Here is a 22,897-nt window from a genome sequence, read left to right on the forward strand (position 1 = left end):
GTCCAGATTTCCAACTGACGAAATTCTCCCTCTTTGTGTGAACCTTGCATATTATGAGAGAAAAGGCATTAGAATTACTCTAAAAAGCATTATTATGCATAAAAACATTATAAATAACAGTAGGTAAACATGATGCAAAATGGACGTATCAAACCCCTATGCATAGATTACCCCAATGTCATCTCCGGAATCCGCGAGATGAGTGCCAAAACATATCTCAAGTGAATCCATATAATACCCCATTGTCACCACGGGTATTCATATGCAAGACATATATCAAGTGCTCTCAAATCCATAAAAGTATTCAATCCGATAAAACTAAATCTCAAAGGGAAAACTCAATTTATCACAACAAGATAGAGAGGGAGAAACACCATATGATCCAACTATATTAACAAAGCCCGCGATACATCAAGATCGTGCCATCTCAAGAACGAGAGAGATAGAGAGATTAAACACATAGCTACTGGTACAAACCCTCAGCCCCGAGGGTGGACTACTCCCTCCTCATCATGGTGGCCGCCGGGATGATGAAGATGGCCACCGGTGATGATTTCCCCTTCCGGCAGAGTGCCGAAACGGGGTCTAGATTGGTTTTTTTGTTGCTACAAAGGCTTGCGGCGGCGAAACTTCTGATCTAGGTTAACGTTCAGAGGTTTGTGAATATATAGGATTTTTTGGCGTCGGTTTCAGCGAAGATGGGCCTCAGGGGGCCACTACCCACCAGGGCGCGCCAGGGAGGTGGCGCGCCCTGGTGCCTTGAGGGCAGCAGGGGCCCCCTCCGGTGGTACTTTGCTCCAGTATTTTTTCTTTTTAAAAAAATCGTCAAAAAGTTTCGTCCAGTTCCGAGAACTTTTATTTCTGCATAAAAAACAACACCACGATAGTTCTGCTGAAAACAGCGTCAGTCCGGGTTAGTCCATTCAAATCATATCAAAACATATAAAATTGTTGTATCAATATGTGATCTACTTTTGAAGATCTCGTCGAGACGGATTTAATGATGAAAACGGATTTTTAATCAGATTTTTTATTTAAGAGATAAAACATTTTTAAGTCCGAAAAACCAAAAAGATTTCACTAATGTCATCTATTTGATGTGGCAAAATGAATGATAATTAAGGCGTTTGGATCATGTTCCTTCGTGCCACACGTGTGGCACTTATCATTTGGGCAGAGTTATGAGTTAGGACAAATATCAGTTTGCTGAAAAATCGGACCTAAAAAGCAAAGAAAAAGAGGTACCACTAATGGCCCAAAGCCCATCAGGCGGCAGCCGCCACAAGGGTGGCTTGAGCTCTATTTCTCTCTTTAAGCGAGGCAGAAAGAAACCCTCATGTCGAATGCATAGTAAGGGCCGACCCAATATAATGCACTTAAAACAAATGACAAGAAAAGAGGAGCGAGCAGAGGGGTCAACCAAGGATTCGGGAAAACCCTATTCACCGCTCGCTGCGGTGAATTGTCAGGGATTCGCACAGGGCAACGATGCTAGCGACGAGAGATGGAACCTTCTAGTAGGTTCCCAGAACCGGCTTTTTTCCTGCGTATTATGTTTTTCAGTTTCTTTTTCATTTTTTTAGTATTTTCCACTTCTTTTTCTGTTTCTCTTTTTCTCTTCTTTTCTTTCCTTTTTTGATATTTTCTTTTTTCAAAAAAAGTTCAAATTTTCAAAAACATTCTAATATACCAAATGTTCCCGTTTTCAAATTTTGATGGGAAATTCAGAAAATGATCAAATATTCGAAATTATTTAGAATATAAAAAATTCTTTGCTTCTTTTCAGAAAAGGTTCGGTAATTTCAACCTAGTTTATAATTTTAAAAAAATTCAACATTTGAGAAAATGTTTGTATTTTTCAAAATTTGTTCGGAAGATGAAAAATGTTTAGTGATTTCAAAATCGTTCCCATTTCCAAAAATTGTTCTGAATTACTACTTTTGTTCTTATTTTTTAAATTTGTCCACAAACTCATAAAAAGTTCAAGGAATTTCAAAAAATGTTTGAAATTTGTCTATAATTTCCTTAAAGATGTGAGTTTTCAAATTTTGTTCCTTTTTGAAAAAACAAATGTTTAGGAAATTCAAAAAATGTTCTCATTTATTAATAATTTCACAAATTAAACAAAGTTTTCAAATTTTGTTCGGTAATTCAAAAAATCTTTGAGGAATTTCAAAAAATGTTCTCTTTCAAATAAAAATGTTGGCGTTTAAAAAAAATCAAATAGTTTCATCATTTGTGTTTTCATTTTCACCCTTTTCAAAAACAATTGTATAGAAATTTCAAATTTTGTTCACATTGTTTCAGAAAATTCTCCATGTTTTCAAAAATTAGTTCAAATAATTCAAAAAACTATACAGTTCAGTAAATGATTAGGCTGCACTAAATATCCCGCTCTAGTGAATTCTTAAAACCATTGCGCTAAAGTCTTTCACTAGTAGGTATTTGCCCTAGTCACTCGTCAATGATTTGTAGATCACTAGTTCGGTCAGCCTGTGCGTCGGCGCGCAGCTGGACACAGTTAGGGTCCAATAGGAGCTCCGATGGATTCGAGCCTGGGTCTCCTCCATGAGGAGTAGTGAAGCTAACCACTATAGCATAGTGTTCGTGATAAATGCTAGGGCGCGCTCTACTTATAGAAAAAAAGTGTCGGGTTTACTCCTTTTTTGTTTCTTGTTTTTTTTTCTATGGCTTTTTTCATTTGTTTCTTCAGTTTTTTCATTTCCTTTTTCCTTTGATTTATTTTGTTTCTTATTTGGTTTTCATTTTTTGGGTTTTCTTTGTTTCTTTTTTTTTTCATTCTATATTCTTATATACATGATCAATAGTTTTTCAAATACTTGCTCAAGATTTTTTAAATACTTGTTCAACATTTTAAAAATACCTGCTCAACATTTATATATGTATGATAAAAAAATTGAAATACTTGTTCAACGTTTTTCAGATACTTGTTCAACATATTTTTCAAATACTTGTTCAATAATTTTAAAATACTTGTTCAGTATTTTTTTAAAATACATATTCTACATTAAAAAAATACATGTTCAACATTTTTATATACAAGATCAACATATTTTCAAATACTTGTTCAAAAAATTTAAAATACTTGTTCAACAGTTTCAAATACATGTTCTACATTTAAAAAATACTTGTGCAACATTTCTATATACATGATCAACATTTTTTCAAATACTTGTTCAACATATTTTCCAAGTAGTCGTACAACATTTTTTAAATACTTGTTCAACATTTTTCAAATGTTTTTTAAAGAGTGCTTTTTGTAATATATATATATATATATATATGATATTTTAAAGTATAAAAAAAAAGTAAAAAGCGAAAAAGAAAACAGAAAACGTAAAACGTAAAAAATATACAGGAAAAAGAGCTTATGGCCTGCCGCAGTAGCGGGATGGCCCAGCTCGGGTGGATTTGCTTGCTTCCACCCGAACGGGCTCGCACTGAGCGGAGCGGGCTCCAACCCATCCCCGACATACTGCTCAAAAAAATAAAAATAAAAATCCATCCCCGACATTGCTGCCCCGGAGGCGGAGACGCCGGCACTGGCACGAGCGACCCCCACCATCCGGCCGCTCCCCTCTCCCCCCAAATCTCCACAGCCCGCAATGGCGCCGGCGCCGGCGGGGGCCTCGCCTGCCCGCAAGCGGAGGTCCGCCGACGAGCCGCCGCTCGTCGTGACCGAGCGCGCGACAAGGGGGCGTCCGCCCAGGGAGGATGCCGACCCCGAGTTCGTCGGGGATCCCATCCCCGCCGACGAAGCTCGGGCCAAGTTTCCCCACCGCTACCACCGCCAGCGCAGGTAGCTCACGCCCCCTCCCCTTGTGTCTATTCTCTCTCTGAGCGTGTGTGTGGTGTGTGGATACTGTGCTGAATGCTTAGGGATTTCTGCATCTGCGTTCGTCTGGGCAGAAATGGGGAGGGGGAGGAGGAGGAGGTGAAGGCGCGCTGCCATTACCGGGCAGCCCAGGTGGAAGGAATCGTCTATAACCTCCGTGATGATGTGTATGTAGCGGTAATCGTCTTCCTCTGCTCTGGTTATCAGCATGTTTGCTGCTGGAAAATCCTCAATAGTACTCCTATGTTTTAGTACATGCTTCCAGTTGTGCTTGCTGCTAAGGAAGGAATGGTTGCTCCATTCATCATCATTGTTATTTAGGTAGGCTGCCATGGTTAGTATCACTCCGTCATATGCTTCTGCTGTGAGATCGATGGTCCTATCATCATTGTTAATCAGCATGACCACTCTACTTCTCTGTAGAAAATTTGCTGCGTAGATGCATTTCCTCTGGTACCCAATTGGGCCCACGTGGCTCTGCATATGGCTGCTGCAGTAAAAGAATACTCGCTATCTTTTACACTTTTTCATGCTACTGTTCTGCCTCCACAACTCATGTGACCGCTGTTATGCTTGCTGCTATCATTGCTTCTTTTTTTTTTTCTTTCTTTTTTTGTTGTTATTAATTATCAGGGTGCCATCATAATGCTTCTTTTCAACAGCTCATGCCATTGCGGTTATGCATGCTGCTGTCAAGTACTTGATGGCTGACCGTCATCGTAATGCTCCGTTCATGCGCCTAATGTGGTTGCCTCCATGCTTCCTGCTTTGTAATACTCGCTCACCTTAATGCCACGGTTTGTACAAAATGAATTTACACCTCAGCTTGCATTGCTTAATGCCATTTTGGGTACTCCTCTGGCCCGAAAAAATTGCCGCTAGTTATACTACCGAGCTGTATTATCTCAGTCCTTTTCTAGTGACAGATAAGACGGATCGGAGGGAGTACCGAACTGCATCCATACGGCACGTTTCTCCGTGAATATGGTTTCTGCTGATGTAAAAAAAAATCCTTGTTATCTGTTAGATGTTTGCATAGGTTTATTCATTCCTGATTCCTTTATCATCACTCCTGTTTAGGCTGAGGAAGGAAAGCCCCATTTCATTGGTAGGATCACCGAACTTTTTGAGGGAACAGACCATGTCAAGTACTTCAACTGCCGTTGGTTCTTCCGGTCAGAGGACACAGTGATCTCGACCGCGAAATTGGTTGATGATCATAGTCATGATCCCAAGCGGGTCTTCCTCTCTGACGAGAGGAACGACAACCCGCTTGACTGTATAGTGTCCAAGGTTAAAATACTGCAAGTCGATCCCAAGGTTACTGCTCTTGTTCAGAACTGTGTCTCCCCTCCTTGATGAAATGGTTCTCATTTTCTTAACTCCACGTTTTAGCTTGATCTGGAAGCAAAAGCCCAACTAGCGGCTGACAACGATCTGTACTATGACATGTCGTACACTGTGCCCTACTCTACCTTTGAAAATATCACAAATGGTAATTGCTGCTGTGACCTTTGTACTCTTTTCAGTTATGCAAGCTTTTTATTGACCTATCTAATGCTTTAAACATGTTCAATACTGTTGCTATAATTTGTTGTAACTCTGTTTAGTTTTGTAAATTAACTCATAAGAGTTGAGCATTTTAACCAACATGTGAATTTTTTTTCCCATCAGACCATGTTGATCATAATCTGGTTTAAGTTAAAATCTAAACTCATTGTCTTATGCCCATGCTTTCTTCCTGCAAAATGTTATTTCAACCAGTTAAAATCTAAACTCATACGTTCAATAGAAATTAGGATGTAACTCGTTTGTTAAAACAGTCAGTAAATATCATAAATGGCAATTGTTGCTGCTAACCTATAACTCTGTTCAATTTTGCAAGCTAATTATTGTCCTCCTTAATGTTTAAATATTTCCAATATTGTTGCTAAATTAACCTGTTTAGTCATGTAAATTAACTCCTGGGAGATAAACATTTTAGAGGATATGTAAAAACAAATCCCATCTGTCCATGTTGATCATAATCTAGGATTCTAGGTTAAGTTTAACCCAATCTCATTGTCCATGCTTTCTGTGTTTGGAATGTTAATTCTGCGGATAGGTTCGGTAGACATTAGGATGACATATTTTTTTCTGTGCATGTAAGCTGTGTTCAAACATGCAAGAATATTTTTGGTAGAAAAAGATAGAATTAACTAAGGGGCATCATGGGCCTAGGAATTTTCATCTATTAGTTAACTTACCTTTGGTAGATATCACCTATAATCTTGGGCAATTAGGACATGAGCGCATCAGCATGTTCAGTAATTTTAATGATCTGTTGAATAATCTTGCCAGTTCAGTATTATAACTGAAGATGTGTTTTGCGTGTAGATATAAATGAAATTTCAGGGATTTCTTCGGATGCTGATTCGGAGGTTGACACCTCTGTGGCAACCGCAACGCTACTTGACCTTTATTCTGGTTGCGGTGGCATGTCCACTGGATTGTGCTTGGGCGCTGCACTAGCTGGATTGAAACTTGAGACGGTATTACTTAGCCTTATATTTATTTGGAGAATGATTTGTCGACCACCCTTCATTATTTCTATAATTTCTTTTTTTATATTTATAGAGGTGGGCTGTTGATTTTAACAGCCACGCGTGCAAAAGCTTGAAGTCCAACCATCCCAAGACCGAGGTTGGCTCATGAATCTTTAATCCTTTTTGGCTGGTACAAATCCTCTTGTTCTATCTTGACTAGAATTTTTCTTGTGATTTCTGAATATAGGTGCGGAACGAGAAGGCTGATGATTTTCTATCTCTTTTAAAAGAATGGGCAGTTCTATGTGACCAATATGTCCATGATAATAATGCTGAGGCACCTCCTTCGATGGATGAGGAGGAGGAAGAGGGTGAACTCAAAAAGGACGAATATGTCGTACAAAAACTCATTGATATCTGCTATGGTGGCATTGATAGGAAAAGTTGCATTTATTTCAAAGTACTACACCATCCATCTAGCTCATTTCTAGTGCTCATACTTCTGTTATTTAGGTTGGTGTGATATTTTCTTGAACAGGTGCAATGGAAGGGATACGGTCCCGAAGAGGATACCTGGGAGCCCATTGAAAACCTTAGGTTTGTATCTAATTTGACATATTCCTATTACATAATAATGTCTATTTCCATTGCAGTTACTGAAAAAGATCTATGTACAGTTCATTGATTCTTTTTTAGTATTCAGCGATTGCCCTTTAAAAATAAAGGAGTTTGTTCAAGAAGGCCACATGCGAAAAGTATTACCACTGCCTGTGAGTACTTGCTATTCTTTCTCCTTAATTTGTACATGCATATCAGATTCCTGATGTTGTTTATTTCATTATTTGTTCTGTTACTTTTGAAGGGTGATGTAGATGTCTTGTGTGGGGGCCCGCCTTGTCAAGGGATAAGCGGGTTAAATCGGTTCAGAAACCGTGACGACCCACTAAATGATGATAAGAATAGGCAGCTGGTCACTTTTATGAACATCGTTTCCTATTTGCGGCCGAAGTTCGTTTTGATGGAAAATGTGGTGGATATACTGCAATTTGCCGAAGGATATCTAGGTAGGTATGCGTTGAGCCGATTGGTGGCTATGAACTACCAGTCTCGGCTGGGTATTATGTTAGCAGGTTGTTACGGGCTTCCACAGTTCCGCATGCGCACCTTCCTATGGGGTGCCCTCACTACAATGGTTTGTTTTAATATTCTTTGTCACTTTCAGTTTTTGTTGCAAATTTATTTCTGAGATGATTGATCAGTTGTATTTGGATATGCAGGTGCTCCCAAAGCATCCTCTCCCCACGCATAATGTTGTTATACGAGGCGGGGCGCCGAATGCATTCACGGTAAGCAAAACCATAATAAAATTAAGATCGTAATGAAATCCTATGAGAAGTGAAAATATGCAGACGAGCTTATTTTTGTTGCAGCAAAGTGTTGTGGCATATGACGAAATTCAAAATCCAACCTTGAAGAATGCCTTGGTTCTTGAAGATGCGATCTCAGATTTACCGAAGGCATGCATTTACTTGACTTCTATATGTCATATTTTCCACATATCGTCTTACATCTGTTAGCAGGTTGGTAACGATCAAGCTGATGACGTAATGGAATACCTTGTGAAACCAAAGACAGAATTTCAGCGCTACATTCGTCTTAGCCGTAAAGGTAACTATATAGCTCTTTTGATAAGACGAATATATGCTCATCTTTTTTGTTTGTGAAAAGTCCTTTCCTTTTGCATTTCACATTTCAGTACAGTTTTATGCATTTAAATTATTATTTTTTATTAATGTTGTTCCCATGTTCTAGAAATGTTGGACTACTCATTCGGTGATAAAACCGGTCCTGGAGAAGGCACGCTAATGGATCACTGTCCTCTGAGGTTGAATAAAGATGATTATGAGCGCGTTAAGCGAATACCATTTGAGAAGGTAGGTGGCTGAATTTTTCCAAATGTTTCCTGTGTGATCACTCCTTTTTCCCTTTGTGAAAATTTTGAATTCTCGCTTAGGGAGCCAACTTCCGTGACCTGGAAGGCGTAAGAGTAGGGCCAAACAACGTCGCTGAGTTTGACCCTGAGATTCCACGAGTTTACCTTGAGTCCGGTAATCCATTGGTATGTGTTGCACTGCCCAATATCGTCATGATTTTTCTAGTCACAATTGCTGAAGATTGCATGTCTGTATGGCCAGGTCCCTGAATATGCAATCAAGTTCAGGAGCGGCAAGTCTCTCAGGTTAGTGCCGTATGTTCACCGTTTTCCTTTCTGAAACTATACTAGGTTGTTTGACGCTGCTCTTAAGATACACGCGGTGATGCATTTATAGGCCGTTTGGACGACTGTGGTGGGATGAGACGGTCCCTACAGTGGTGACCAGTGCAAACCCACACAGCCAGGTCAGCTTTTTTGTCACAAGCTGCCTCAGTTTTCTGATCTGACCATTTTAGGAAGCACAAAACCTTTTGTTCAGTTTCGACAGGTCTCAGGTCCAGAATCTCTAAATGCGTTTCGTGTTGCTGCCTGCAGAGAATATTACACCCGAGCCAGGCCCGAGTTCTGACCGTCCGCGAGAATGCGAGGCTGCAGGGGTTCCCGGATTATTATCGCCTGGATGGTCCCATCAAGGAGCGGCAAGTTTACGAACTGCTCTGCTAGTCGTACTTTCATAAATAAATCAAGACTGAAACTGAACATCTGTTGGTGTCTTGAATCCTGGTGCTTGCAGGTACATGCAAGTCGGCAACGCGGTGGCGGTCCCTGTGGCCCGGGCCTTGGGGTACTCTCTGGGCCTGGCGTACCTGCGCAAACACGACGGGAGCGACGGCCCGATGCTGGTGCTGCCTGCCAACTTCTTCAGCCCAGGGCAGACCGAGGCCGTCGTGCCCGCGGACGAGGTTGCAGAGGAGTAGGACGCAGAGAGCTCCCGTTGCTGCTGGTCTATTGAACTGGGGCCATTTGCTGAAATTGAGCTAGGTTGCTGTGATTGGCTAGGATTGGAGTTTTGTGATTGGCTAGGATTCGAGATTGTGCACACTCGTGCTTGAGCGCGTTTTTTCTGCCTTGGTTGTATTTTTCTCAACATTATCATTGGTTCCCAATTGATGATTTTCATCAATAAAGTGGTGGTCATTGGGCCCATCCAACAATTTCAGAAAAATTTCAAAGGGTTCATGTAGGGGTCATGACAAGGGAAATGGTGTAAGTTTAGTGCGACCCCGGATTTGGAGAAAGAGTTGGACTTCTTTATAGTGGTTCCTCTTTCAGATGCTATTGGAGCTTGACAAGAGAAGTGGCTCCCGCCTGCTGCCCACCTCGCGTCACGCGCACGCGCGTGGTGTTTCATAAATGAACCCTAGATTTTTTGTCTGAATAGTCAACACTACACCTAATCCACGATTGCTAGGTCCGCGCCGCCCAAATCTCCTCTTGTTGAGCGGTGGGTCATGTTTGTCTATCGAAGTTGGAGTTTCCTTTTCGTTGTATGCCCCATTTCAGCGGCGGTTTGGTGCCACTATTACGAGGTTCTTTGCATTCCGTCGAGGATTGAATACAATGATATTATGGAAGTGTCAACGCTCCCCACTTCTTACAACGTGTTTTCAAATTCAGGTTTTCGAGTGCCATGGTGGCTTGACGGTGGCTTCCGCTCATTTTTCTTATCAACTCGACAACCGCCTTCTTCTACTACCATTGCAGAACTTCCACCCTATACTTGTCGGTTTTGTGTGTCCCAAAAATTATCATGAATAACAAATGTTGAACAAATTATGAATTAGACTTTTAGACCCTTTTATAAAAATATATTTTCTTACACTAAAATGGCAATCTAAACGCTTTTATATTTCCGTATGGAGGGAGTAGTTTGGTCGTCAAAATAATCTTCAAAGTTATTTGGGTTCTGATGGAAGCTGCTTGCGGATGGATATAAGCCGTTGGATGGCAGGGATTGGATGGTAACTTTAGCTCAGCCAAGTTCATCACACGACTCCACTCAAAAAAAAAAAGGTTCATCACACGACCGGAGATAAACACGCCCAACCCGCCCGCCGCCGCCGTCGCGGCGTCATGCTCCACCTCCGGCAGCGCGTCCTCTCCCATCTCGTCTTCGCCGCGCCCTCTCCTTCCACCTCCCCACTCCTCTCTCTCCAGCGCCTCCTCTCCACGGCCGCTGACCCCCGCATTTCTCCGAACCCTAGCTTCGCCGTGGAGGAGTACCACGTCTCCTCCTGCGGCCTGACCTGTGCCCAGGCACTCAAGGCCTCCGCCGAGCTCTCCCACCTCAAGTCCCCCGCCAACCCCGATGCCGTTCTCGCCTTCCTCGCCGGCCTCGGCCTCTCCGGCGCCGATGTGGCGGCCCTCGTCGCCAAGGATCCGCGGTTCCTCTGCGCCGGCGTGGAGAGAACTCTGGGCCCTGTCGTCGCGGGGCTCGCCGGCCTCGGCCTGTCAAAAGCTGAGATTGTGCGCCTCGTCTCGCTCGCCCCCGGCTACTTCCGCTGCAGATCCGTCGTCTCCAAGCTAGAGTACTACCTACCGCTCTTCGGCTGCATCGAGAACTTGGTCCGGCCGCTCAAACACGGCTGTTCATCCGGCTTCCTCGGCTCTGACCTCGAGAGGGTGGTCAAGCCAAATGTCAATCTCCTAGCAGAGTGCGGGCTAGGTGCTTGTGATATTGCCAAGCTGTTCATCCGTGCGCCGTGGATACTTAGTGCCAAACCAGGGCGTGTCCTGGAGATGGTTGCATCTGCCGAAGGTATAGGTGTGTCCCCTGGCTCTGGAATGTTCAGGCAAGTGCTGCATCCTGTCGCATATCTCAGCGAGGAGGAGATTGCCGCCAAAGTGGAACAGTTGAAGAAGACATTAAGGTGGTCAGATGCCGAGGTCCGCGTTGCTGTGCCCAAGTTTCCGGCTGTGCTGACGCGGTCAAAGGACATGCTGCAGCTCAAGTCCGATTTCCTCATCTCTAAGGTGGGGTTGGAACCGGCGTACATTGCTCACCGGCCGGTAATGCTCGGTCTTAGCCTGGAGGGCCGGCTCAAGCCCCGGTACTATGTTATGCGATTTCTTAAGGAAAATGCATTGCTAAATCATGACAGAGGCTACTACAAAATCGTCATGGTCAGTGAGAAGGTATTTGTGGAGAAGTTCATATGCCCTCACAAGCAAGCTGCACCACACATTGCTGAAGACTATGCAGCCGCTTGCATAGGGGAGGTTCCTGCTAGATTCAGATTTACATGAACCAAGAACAGGCTATGAAAATTGGTAGCTGCGTGTGCAACAACAGAATTTCCACTCATCGTATTAAGCTGGTAATTCATGATTAGGTGTTCTTTTCATGACTGAATTTTGGTTTTGTTGTGGCCAATGCTTGACATTACTGATAACTTGATTTCTGAACCCCAATATGTTGATAACTAAGAAAGTCTGACATCAGGGCAGTCTGCAAATGCTTTCAAGTATTAATGAAGAGTATGTCTGCACACTCTATATCTTTATGGTCTTATCTGCAAATGCTTTCAGTGCAATCCTGAGTCAATTTATCTTTCCATGAAAAAGGGTTCTCAATATGGCCATGAAGATGATACGAAGTCCCAAAATTTGTTGAACTTTTTTGCGGGAATAATTCTGCAGTTGTTGATGCCACAACATTTTGATAACTGCTGAGGGTGCAGTTTTGATATAGTCTGTTGGTTGCTTCCTCTAGTTCTTCAACTTAGCTGGATGTCTTCATTCTTCATGCAGTAGCTTTGTTTATAAAATATTAACTGTTGTAAAAGCAGGTCATTGTTTTCTAGTAATTTGTATCAGTTTTTTGCTTTATTGTTCTCTTATATTCTTGGATGGCTTACTGGCTGATGACACTTTTTCTGGGAGCATCTGATGCCAAAACTGAATAATAGTTAGACCACAATGGGACGGAGGGAGTAATAGTTAGACAATGACATTCTTAAATTTGTTAATTCATTGTTGTGAACAATTTAATTATGTAATATAATATATCTGCTAGATGCCCAAATTTTCCGGACCCATACATAGTTTTTGTTGGACGGGAGTAGTTTTATTTTCATGCTATCTCTGCCATCTTATGTCATGCATGGCCTTTTGAATAGTTTCTGTTATGAATAGTTTTCGTTGGCCATCTGCACATAATATTCAGACAGGCTCTATAAGTATGTGGTATTTCGTTCTGGTATCCATTGTGCATTATCTTCATGATCACTGCATGATAATTGTACCCTTCCATAAGCAATTTTGGTCCAGAGCTAATGATATCTTTGTGCGTTTGTACTTGAGTCTGTTTTACAGTTAATCAAAGTATCTAGCTGAAAGTTATATCCATGAACCTTGGAGCAAATTGTCTGAATGTCCAATGTCAAATTGATTTCCCCATAGCCTTCGTCCAAACTATGCTGCATGGTGATGGGTAGGTTGGTGGATGGTGACAATTTTCTTTGTTTGATTGTGCTGTTACCGTACGACCTTCTCATGGTATGATGTGCGCTTCGTTGATAGCTTGTGGTTTCCTCCTATGTACCAGATCAGATTTTGTTGATAAAGCTGATTTTCCTGAGCCTATAATCCTGACTCTGATTCGTCAAATAATATAATAATAATAGAAGTCCTGACTCTGTCAAGCGAAGCATGTCTTATTGTATTTTGGATCTGCCTCACACTCACAGTATTTGATCTGAAGTTTCACAAATGTATACGTATGTCTACGTGTAGTGAGCTGGTAATTTTCGTCTCAGTGTTCTTTGCCTAACTAGATGTTGGTTATCTGCTATAGTATGTCTGGTACATGTTAATTCAGTGTCGCCAATCCTGGATGAAACTGATAATTTGATTTTAGGGTACTGTTGTATGTCCATTACATAATTCGGTAGACAAGAAAGAATTATACTTCAATTAACCTGTCCATCATGATGTCATATTGTCATGCATACTAGAACTAAGAGAGTGTGACATCAGGGCATTCTGCAAATGCTTTCAAATATATTAATGAAGAGTATTCTGCACACCCTATATGTTTATGTTCTATTAATGCCATTTCAGCTTTCAATGCAATCCTGACTCAATCTATCTTTCCATGAAAAAAGGTTCTCATTTTTGCCATGAAGATGATATGAAGCCCCCAAATTCGTTAAACATCTTTTTTGGTGGCAACAAATCTGGAATTAACGTGTTGGTCACTGCTGAGGTTGCAGTTTTGATCTAGTCTTTTGGTTGCTTCCTCTAGTTCTTCTAAGCTGAAACTCTTCATTCTTCCTGCAGTAGCTTTGTTTATAAGATATTAACTGTTGTGAAAGCAGGTCATTGTTTACTAGTAGTAGTTTGTACCAGTTTTTTCATTTATCTTCTCTTATATTCTTGGATGGCCTGCTGATACTTTTTCTAGGAGCATCTGATGTCAAAACTGAATACTTCAGTAGTTGGCCAGTAGCATTTTGTTGACAGCCTACCCATTTAGCAATACGTAGCGGTTATTCCAAAGGCCCTTGTATTTGTATCGGAGACACAAAATGATGCTTGTATGGTATGGTGCTGAAAAACAGAGGGCATTTCATACAATATAAACGAACTTATGTTAAGGTAATCTTAAAAGGGTTTATGGCACTACCATGTTAATCTCTGCGATACCTGTTAGCTAATTTTATTCAATATTAGCACTATTTATATAGATTCCTGGGAAATCTTTTTCCCTTGGAATATTTTTTGGGAATAGTAAGGTGAGTCTTATGTACCATCCTCTGTTTTATGGGTATATATATTTGAAATGAAGATCAGGTGTGTGTCTCTTCTCTCGTGCCTAGTTTAGCTTATGAGTATATATATAAACAAGATTAATGCAATGAAGACAAGGGGAAGGGGTCGCTTGATGACCGAAGTGACTTGCCAGCTGGGCAAGAAAGAGGAGTATACTAACTTATTTACTGAATATTGTAGATTGATGGTGCTTTCTTTCTTCCAGGAGAAGATGTGATGACACTGGATATAGATGCATAGTTCTTTCTTCTTCTTTCCAGGATATCGACCAAGTATGGTGGCCGGGCCTTTGCTACACTACACATGATGCTAAAGGCTTTGTTAATTGATGATGCCCTGAAGCTTCCTTCTGTAACAAGTATGTATGACCTGACGCGTGCTGGGGTTTTATTCAGAGAAGCTCCTACTTTTCTCTTTCTGAATTTTGTAAGTTATTTATTTTTCTCGTATTGCCCTAGATATTGTATGTAAACTCTAGATATGTTACCCTTGGTGCATTTATTTTTCTATGGCTGAAGGAAATTAAACAACCCAATGTGCTCATGTAATTGCTGTTCCTTTCGAGTAATCAGCAAATGTTCAGACTAAACTTGATGTATGTTAATTCTACACGAAAAGATGAATAAGATACCCAGTTCATCCTAGGAACTGCAAATCAAAACAAGTAGTGAGTCGGCGTACACAACTAACTTAGTTGCAGCCAAATTCAGGGGAATCAACAAATGTTGTTTAACAAGCCATATCGAGTTGAATACAGTGAAAACCTCGTGTTCTGTTTGAGAAAAGCTAGCTAAATGGTGTTAGTTCTGTTCAAGTATCAACACTGAACTTGATACTTCATGATAATTTACGTCCACACCAGGACATATTTTTCTTTTGCACTGCTCTAGGGTAGGAACTTGTGGTCTGAACTTTTTTTTTGTACACTGGCAAACTTTTTGTGTTATCAAATGGTGTTTATTTTTACTCTACCTCTATGAGCACTGCTGCGGAATGGGTTATTGAAATATTTGGGCAACGAAGCTGCTGCTCAGTCAACAGTAATTTAGCACCAGCTAATGTAGTCGAATTTAGCACCAGCTAATGTTTCCAATTACTTATTATTTTTAATAGAAAAGCCGCAAATGCTCGAGGAGCTATGTAACTGGTGAATTTTATTAGGTCAACCATGCATTCCATAGAAAAAAAACTGGAGTTGATAATCAGATGTAAGCAATTAGATGTGGAATTTAAAGCTGCTAGCTAATTTATGGTAGTTTACGCAGACTAATATTTAGTTCGCCTTCCTCTGTTGGTCTTTTCTTTAATGGAAACATGGGGCTTTTCTTTAATGGAAACAGACTTAAAAGAGCTTTTTATGTGTAAGAATAAAGTTCAGCAAGCTAACTAAGTATGCATGTTATTCGCCATCCGATGTGCATGGTATCCAAGAGAACTGATTGCTTAATCTATTGGCATATTTAACAATTTTTGTGCACATTATGTGTTGCTTCCATGCTTTGTAGGCTATATACTGTGGGGCATTAACCTCTTCACTTTTTTGACTAGTAACACCTTTTTTGACTAGGTGTTGTTTTTCTTACTTATGTTGAGCTATACGTATGTTCATCAGTTCATGCCCTTCTTTTTGTGTGATTTTCAGGCTGTGGCTGCATACCTTTTCTTACTGATGTTGAACACCTGAAATTGATTCAGTAAAGATGCGAGCACCAATAGCATCGCTGGAACACCTGAAATAGATTTAGTAAAGATGCGAGCACCAATAGTAAGTGTAGGACTTCAACCCCGGTGGGCTGATTTCACCACGCGGAATCTAACCATCTGAGCTGCTCCCTCCGTTCCGAATTACTTGTCTTAGATTTGTCTAGATACGGATGTATCTAGCACTAAAATGAGTCTAGATGCATCCGTATCTAGACAAATCCAAGACAAGTAATTCGGAACGGAGGGAGTACACTCAGTTTGCTTGCTTTCTGAAGTTGAGTGTATAGGGTGTTTGTATTTTAATTCCATAATGGACGTCACGTATGGGGCTTTGTAGTAGGAAACCTTCCAGCTGAAAAGATTTAATGTGCAAACCTATATAATGTTCCTTTTTTGTATTGTACCACTATACCAGTTTCCCTATTTCCAAATCTATATAGTGTAACAATTATACAAAATTTGAAGCAAAAAAGTTAATGATAAATGAAAAAAAGGAAAAAAAAATGTTTCCGCGAGCGTCGGAGGGAAACATCATATCCATCCAGATCTGCCAAATGGTGATGCTTCGTGGGTCGCTCCCCTACTTAGCAGCATCGTCTAGGAGCCTTCCCCTTGCGAGTTGGCTTATGTTGTATAGGTTGGTTTAGTTGCCATGGCGCCCGCCCAGTTCTCCTTGTGTAGCCATTGTGTGACAACAATGACGATACTGAGTGGTGGGTTGTTCTTCTATCGAAGTTGGAGCTTCCCTTTTTATCGTATGTCACAAATTGCCGCTATGGGGTTCTCTGCGTTTCTTTCGGAAGTGAATACGTTTATGTTGTCCTGATGTCGATGTTTGTCGCTTTTTCAATGTGTCTTCAGATCCGGGGTTTCCATGTGCTGTTGTGGCCCGGGAGTGGTTTTTCATCATTTTCCTTATTAAACAGTTAACTCTACCACCGCGAAACTTTCGTCCCGCTTGTTGGCCCAAAAAAGTTGTCAAGAATTATGTTTGTTTTATATTCTAGTCGTTGAACAATTTTCGAATTGGAATTTTGTAACACGGTAAACGCATCGTGTATCCATACTCCATATTGCCAAAACAATCTCTTCGAGGTTCTTTGCATTTCGTTCAGGAGTGAATACAATGGTATCATGGTGGTGTCAACGCTCCCCACTTCTTGCAACATGTTTTGAAATTCAGGTTTTCCAGTGCCGTCGTGGTTTGACAGTGGTTTCCACTCATTTTTCTTATTAATCCGACAACTGGCTTCTTATAATACCATCGCAGAACTTCGATCCTACTCTTCGGTTTTGTGCCTCTCAAAAAACACCATGAATAACAAATGTTTCCAAAAATTATTAATTGGATTTTTGTAGTTTGGCAGATGGATTGTGTATCAATATATTGTCATACGCATGCGTGGCTCAGAAAACAGGCGTTTTTGTTGCTTCGGAAAAGGACATCGGGCACCCGGATGGACGGATCCGATCCGGTGTAATCGATGCTTCCGCTCGGGACAATGTGCGCAGGATGGGTGCAAGCCGACAACCCCACCACATGCTCCATGTTTTGCTCGGCTGCTGGCTCATTCTTGGGCTTCGATTGTTGCGCCTCCACCAACATCTAAGATCCATGAGGCACTATCCAACATAAAGACTCACCGTCAGGATTCATTGCCTTCCGTTGGAGTAGCTCAAGTTGGGATCTCTTTAGACTTCAGAGGTAGCCCCAGTGCCCTCGCCACCCGTGGAGATAATGCGGAGCATCCCAAGGTCATTCCCATGGACCTACCTTCGTCTCACCAAGTGCCTAGTGGACCCATGACTCGATCACGTGCAAGAGCTTTCGAAACCGAGGTGACATCTCTCCTCTCACAATTCCACTTCGATGAACATGAGACATGGCTACTACCTCAAACGGAGGCATTGTGCATACTCAAGTATCAAGGAGTTAGAGCATCTCCAGTCGCGCCCCCAGGGAGGCCTCCCCAGGCGATTTTTTCGCGCCGGCGCCGAAAAAACGGCCCAGTCACGCCCCCAGGAGCCCGATTTTCGCCGGCCTGGGCCGAAATCAGCGCCGGCGGACCCAGGCCGAACCCGGCGCGCTGGGGGGCGCCCGGGGGCGCCGGGGCGAGCGGTTTTGGCGCGAAAAAGCCACGGGCCAGCCGCGTCAGCGACACCGCGCCTCGTCTTCCCCCAACGCCTCAGTTTCCCGCGGGGAATCAATGGCAAGGCTGCCGCCGGTCAGCCTTGCCATTGATTCCTCATGGGCGGCGCGTCACGGGACGGCGCGCCGACGCCTCCCCTCCCTCGCACGCGTACACACGGGCACGGCGCGGCTATATAAGCCGGTGGCCTCGCTCGCCTGTGGCCACACCAGCCCCGCCCTCGCCGCCGAGCTCTACCTCTCCCGAGCGCCGCCGCCGAGCTCTCCCTCTCCCTCTCCCTCTCCCGTGAGCCGCCGCCCAGCCCCTCCCTCTCCCTCCCCCTCTCCCGATGGCCGAGCGTTTCCCCGGAGACGAGGCGGCCGCCAACGGCTTCGGCCGCCGCACGCTCCGCGAACAGGAGTCGTGGCTCCTGTTCCAGGCGAACATCCCGGCGCCGCCGGACATGCGCGCCGGGCAGACGGGCTGGAGGCTCAGCAACGGGGGAGTGCCCATTCCCCCGTTGCCCGACGCCATGGCCAAACCCTCCTACTTCGCCGACGAGGTTGAGGTCGTGCGCGCCTCCCTCACCGACGCCCAGCTCTCCCTCCCCTAGTACGCCGCCGACAACCACGCGACTTGGGCGGCGTACTTCGAGCGTCGTCAGCAGCAGCGGCTGGCGTCCACCAACGGCGCGGCGGTGGTCGACGACCTGAAGAACAGCGAGGGGCGCCACCTGTGGTGGGGCGTCCCCGGCCGCACACTTGAGGGCGTGCTCACGCACCTCGAGGGCGGCAACGACCCGCCGTTGGCGTACCCCCCGGCGAGGGCGGCCGCCCCGGCGCACCGCCGACGCGACGGGCCATGGGAGCCAAGGAGGTTCGGCTCCTTCTCTTCTTCCTCCTCCTCGCGCTCTTCCTCGCACTCCTCCGGCACTTCGGCGCTGCTCGGCGTCAAGGCCGAGCCCGTGGCGGAGACGCCGCTCGGCCGGCGCACTCGCAGCGCCGGCATCGTCATCAACGAGGGCGGCCGGCGCGCCTCCTCGTCGGCTCCTCCTCCGTGCTTCATCAAGCCAAAGACGGAGTCGGGGCTCGCGCCGGTGAAGGCGGAGCCGGGTCTCCCCGCCGTGAAGACGGAGCACGGCGAGGTCGAGCTCGACGACGACGCGGCCCTTGAATGGGCATGCCAGGACTCCTTGAAGATGGCGAGGGAGCGCCAGTGCGCCACCCTGCGCCGCTTCGCGGAGCGCCGCCGGGGCCGTGACGAAGGAGGAGGAGTCGTCATCGACGACAGCGACGACGACGACGCGCCGCCACCGCCACCAGTCCGCCATGGCGACGCTGGGTCCAGCAGGGGCGCCCGCGTCAAGGAGGAGAAGGCCGACGATGACGACGGCGGTGAGGATGGCGGCGACGACGGCGACTACTCGGCGTTCAGCCAGTTTCTTTTTTAGATTAGTTTATATATTTGCTAAATGAAAATCCGCGAACTTTGTCGAAATATATGCCCAAGTTGGCCGAAATTTGTCGTGTTTAGCCGAACTTTGCCAAAATTTGCTATATACTTTTATTTTTTGAACGCGCCTGGGGGCGGCCCTGGGGCCGGCGGCTGGGGACCTGTTGGAAATATGCCCTAGAGGCAATAATAAATAGGTTATTATTATATTTCCTTGTTCATGATAAACGTTTATTATCCATGCTAGAATTGTATTGATAGGAAACTCAGATACATGTGTGGATACATAGACAACACCATGTCCCTAGTAAGCCTCTAGTTGACTAGCTCGTTGATCAATAGATGGTTACAGTTTCCTGACCATGGACATTGGATGTCGTTGATAACGGGATCACATCATTAGGAGAATGATGTGATGGACAAGACCCAATCCTAAGCCTAGCACAAGATCGTGTAGTTCGTTTGCTAAGAGCTTTTCTAATGTCAAGTATCATTTCCTTAGACCATGAGATTGTGCAACTCCCGGATACCGTAGGAATGCTTTGGGTGTACCAAACGTCACAACGTAACTGGGTGGCTATAAAGGTGCACTACAGGTATCTCCGAAAGTGTCTGTTGGGTTGGCACGAATCGAGACTGGGATTTGTCACTCCGTGTAAACGGAGAGGTATCTCTGGGCCCACTCGGTAGGACATCATCATAATGTGCACAATGTGACCAAGGAGTTGATCACGGGATGATGTGTTACGGAACGAGTAAAGAGACTTGCCGGTAACGAGATTGAACAAGGTATCGGGATACCGACGATCGAATCTCGGGCAAGTAACATACCGATAGACAAAGGGAATTGTATACGGGATTGATTGAATCCTCGATATCGTGGTTCATCCGATGAGATCATCGAGGAGAATGTGGGAGCCAACATGGGTATCCAGATCCCGCTGTTGGTTATTGACCGGAGAGTCGTCTCGGTCATGTCTGCGTGTCTCCCGAACCCGTAGGGTCTACACACTTAAGGTTCGGTGACGCTAGGGTTATAGAGATATTAGTATGCGGTAACCCGAAAGTTGTTCGTAGTCCCGGATGAGATCCCGGACGTCACGAGGAGTTCCGGAATGGTCCGGAGGTAAAGATTTATATATGGGAAGTCTTATTTTGGTCCCGGAAAAGTTTCGCACTTTATCGGTATTGTACCGGGAGTTCCGAAAGGGGTCCGGGGGTCCACCAAGGGGTCCACCAGCCCCGGGGGGGCCACATGGGCTGTGGGGGGTGCGCCTTGGCCTATATGGGCCAAGGGAACCAGCCCCAAGAGGCCCATGCGCCAAGAGATAAGATAAACGGAGAGTCCTAAAGGGGGAAGGCACCTCCGAGGTGCCTTGGGGAGGAAGGACTCCTCCCTGGCCGCACCCTTCCTTGGAGGAAGGGCCAAGGCTGCGCCCCCCCCCTCTCCCTTGGCCCTATATATAGTGGGGGGAGGGAGGGCAGCAGCAATCCTAGCCCCTGGCGCCTCCCTCTCCCTCCCGTGACACCTCTCCCTCCCGTTAGTGCTTGGCGAAGCCCTACCGGGATCCCCGCTACTTCCACCACCACGCCGTCGTGCTGCTGGATCTCCATCAACCTCTCCTCCCCCCTTGCTGGATCAAGAAGGAGGAGACGTCGCTGCTCCGTACGTGTGTTGAACGCGGAGGTGCCATCCGTTCGGCGCTAGGATCATCGGTGATTTGGATCACGACGAGTACGACTCCATCAACCCCGTTCTCTTGAACGCTTCCGCTCGCGATCTACAAGGGTATGTAGATGCACTCCTCCCCTTCCCCTCGTTGCTAGAGTACTCCATAGATTGATCTTGGTGATGCGTAGAAATTTTTGAATTTCTGCTACGTTACCCAAAGTGGCATCATGAGCTAGGTCTATGCGTAGTTTCTATGCACGAGTAGAACACAAAGTAGTTGTGGGCATCGATTTTGTCAATTTACTTGCCGTTACTAGTCTTATGTTGTTTCGGCGGCATTGTGGGATGAAGCAGCCCGGACCGACCTTACACGTACGCTTACGTGAGACAGGTTCCACCGACTGACATGTACTAGTTGCATAAGGTGGCTAGCGGGTGTCTGTCTCTCCCACTTTAGTTGGAACGGATTCGATGAAAAGGGTCCTTATAAAGGGTAAATAGAAATTGGCATATCACGTTGTGGTTTTACGTAGGTAAGAAACGTTCTTGCTAGAAACCTATACAAGCCACGTAAAAACTTGCAACAACAATTAGAGGACGTCTAACTTGTTTTTGCAGCATGTGCTATGTGATGTGATATGGCCAGAAGATGTGATGAATGATATATGTGATGTATGAGATTGATCATATTCTTGTAATAGGAATCACGACTTGCATGTCGATGAGTATGACAACCGGCAGGAGCCATAGGAGTTGTCTTTATTTTTTGTATGACCTGCGTGTCATTGAATAACGCCATGTAAGTTACTTTACTTTATTGCTAAGCGCGTTAGCCATAGAAGTAGAAGTAATCGTTGGCGTGACAACTTCATGAAGACACAATGATGGAGATCATGGTGTCATGCCAGTGACAAAGATGATCATGGTGCCCCGAAGATGGAGATCAAAGGAGCAAAATGATATTGGCCATATCATGTCACTATTTGATTGCATGTGATGTTTATCATGTTATGCATCTTATTTGCTTAGAACGACGGTAGTAAGTAAGATGATCCCTCACTAAAATTTCAAGAGACGTGTTCCCCCTAACTGTGCACCGTTGCGAAGGTTCGTTGTTTCGAAGCACCACGTGATGATCGGGTGTGATAGATTCTAACGTTTGAATACAATGGGTGTTGACGAGCCTAGCATGTACAGACATGGCCTCGGAACACATGCAAAACACTTAGGTTGACTTGACGAGCCTAGCATGTACAGATATGGCCTCGGAACACAAGAGACCGAAAGGTCGAACATGAGTCGTATAGTAGATACGATCAACATGGAGATGTTCACCGATGATGACTAGTCCGTCTCACGTGATGATCGGACACGGCCTAGTTTGACTCGGATCATGTATCACTTAGATGACTAGAGGGATGTCTATCTGAGTGGGAGTTCATTCAATAATTAGATGAACTTCATTATCATGAACATAGTCAAAGGTCTTTGCAAATTATGTCATAGCTTGCGCTTTAGTTCTACTGTTTAAGATATGTTCCTAGAGAAAATTTAGTTGAAAGTTGGTAGTAGCAACTATGCGGACTGGGTCCGTAAACTGAGGATTGTCCTCATTGCTGCACAGAAGGCTTATGTCCTTAATGCACCGCTCGGTGTGCTGAACCTCAGCGTCGTCTGTAGATGTTGCGAAACATCTGACATACACGTTTTGATGACTACGTGATAGTTCTAATGGTTTAGAATTGTGGCACCAAAGACGGTTTTGAAACGTCGCAGAACATATGAGATGTT

The 22,897-nt window shown here is 44.4% G+C and overlaps 2 protein-coding genes across 2 annotated transcripts; both read left to right on the forward strand.

Annotated features, from left to right (window-relative positions):
* Positions 1-3,492: 3,492 nt before the first annotated feature.
* Positions 3,493-9,542, forward strand: LOC123142991 (DNA (cytosine-5)-methyltransferase 1). The gene is made up of 19 exons (XM_044561730.1): positions 3,493-3,820; positions 3,901-4,033; positions 4,937-5,176; positions 5,252-5,351; positions 6,233-6,387; positions 6,473-6,538; positions 6,629-6,841; positions 6,920-6,978; positions 7,085-7,151; positions 7,244-7,573; positions 7,659-7,727; positions 7,812-7,898; positions 7,962-8,049; positions 8,194-8,315; positions 8,396-8,500; positions 8,577-8,620; positions 8,712-8,781; positions 8,912-9,015; positions 9,111-9,542. The coding sequence occupies exons 1-19, from the start codon at positions 3,627-3,629 to the stop codon at positions 9,292-9,294; spliced, it is 2,430 nt and encodes an 809-aa protein (XP_044417665.1). The 5' UTR covers positions 3,493-3,626; the 3' UTR covers positions 9,295-9,542.
* Positions 9,543-10,358: 816 nt separating this feature from the next.
* LOC123142992 (uncharacterized) lies at positions 10,359-12,983 on the forward strand. Its single transcript, XM_044561731.1, has 2 exons — positions 10,359-11,854; positions 11,942-12,983. The coding sequence occupies exon 1, from the start codon at positions 10,451-10,453 to the stop codon at positions 11,621-11,623; it is 1,173 nt and encodes a 390-aa protein (XP_044417666.1). The 5' UTR covers positions 10,359-10,450; the 3' UTR covers positions 11,624-11,854; positions 11,942-12,983.
* The last annotated feature ends 9,914 nt before the right edge of the window (positions 12,984-22,897 follow it).

This window comes from Triticum aestivum, chromosome 6D, assembly GCF_018294505.1.
Source record: "Triticum aestivum cultivar Chinese Spring chromosome 6D, IWGSC CS RefSeq v2.1, whole genome shotgun sequence".
NCBI lineage: Eukaryota > Viridiplantae > Streptophyta > Magnoliopsida > Poales > Poaceae > Triticum > Triticum aestivum.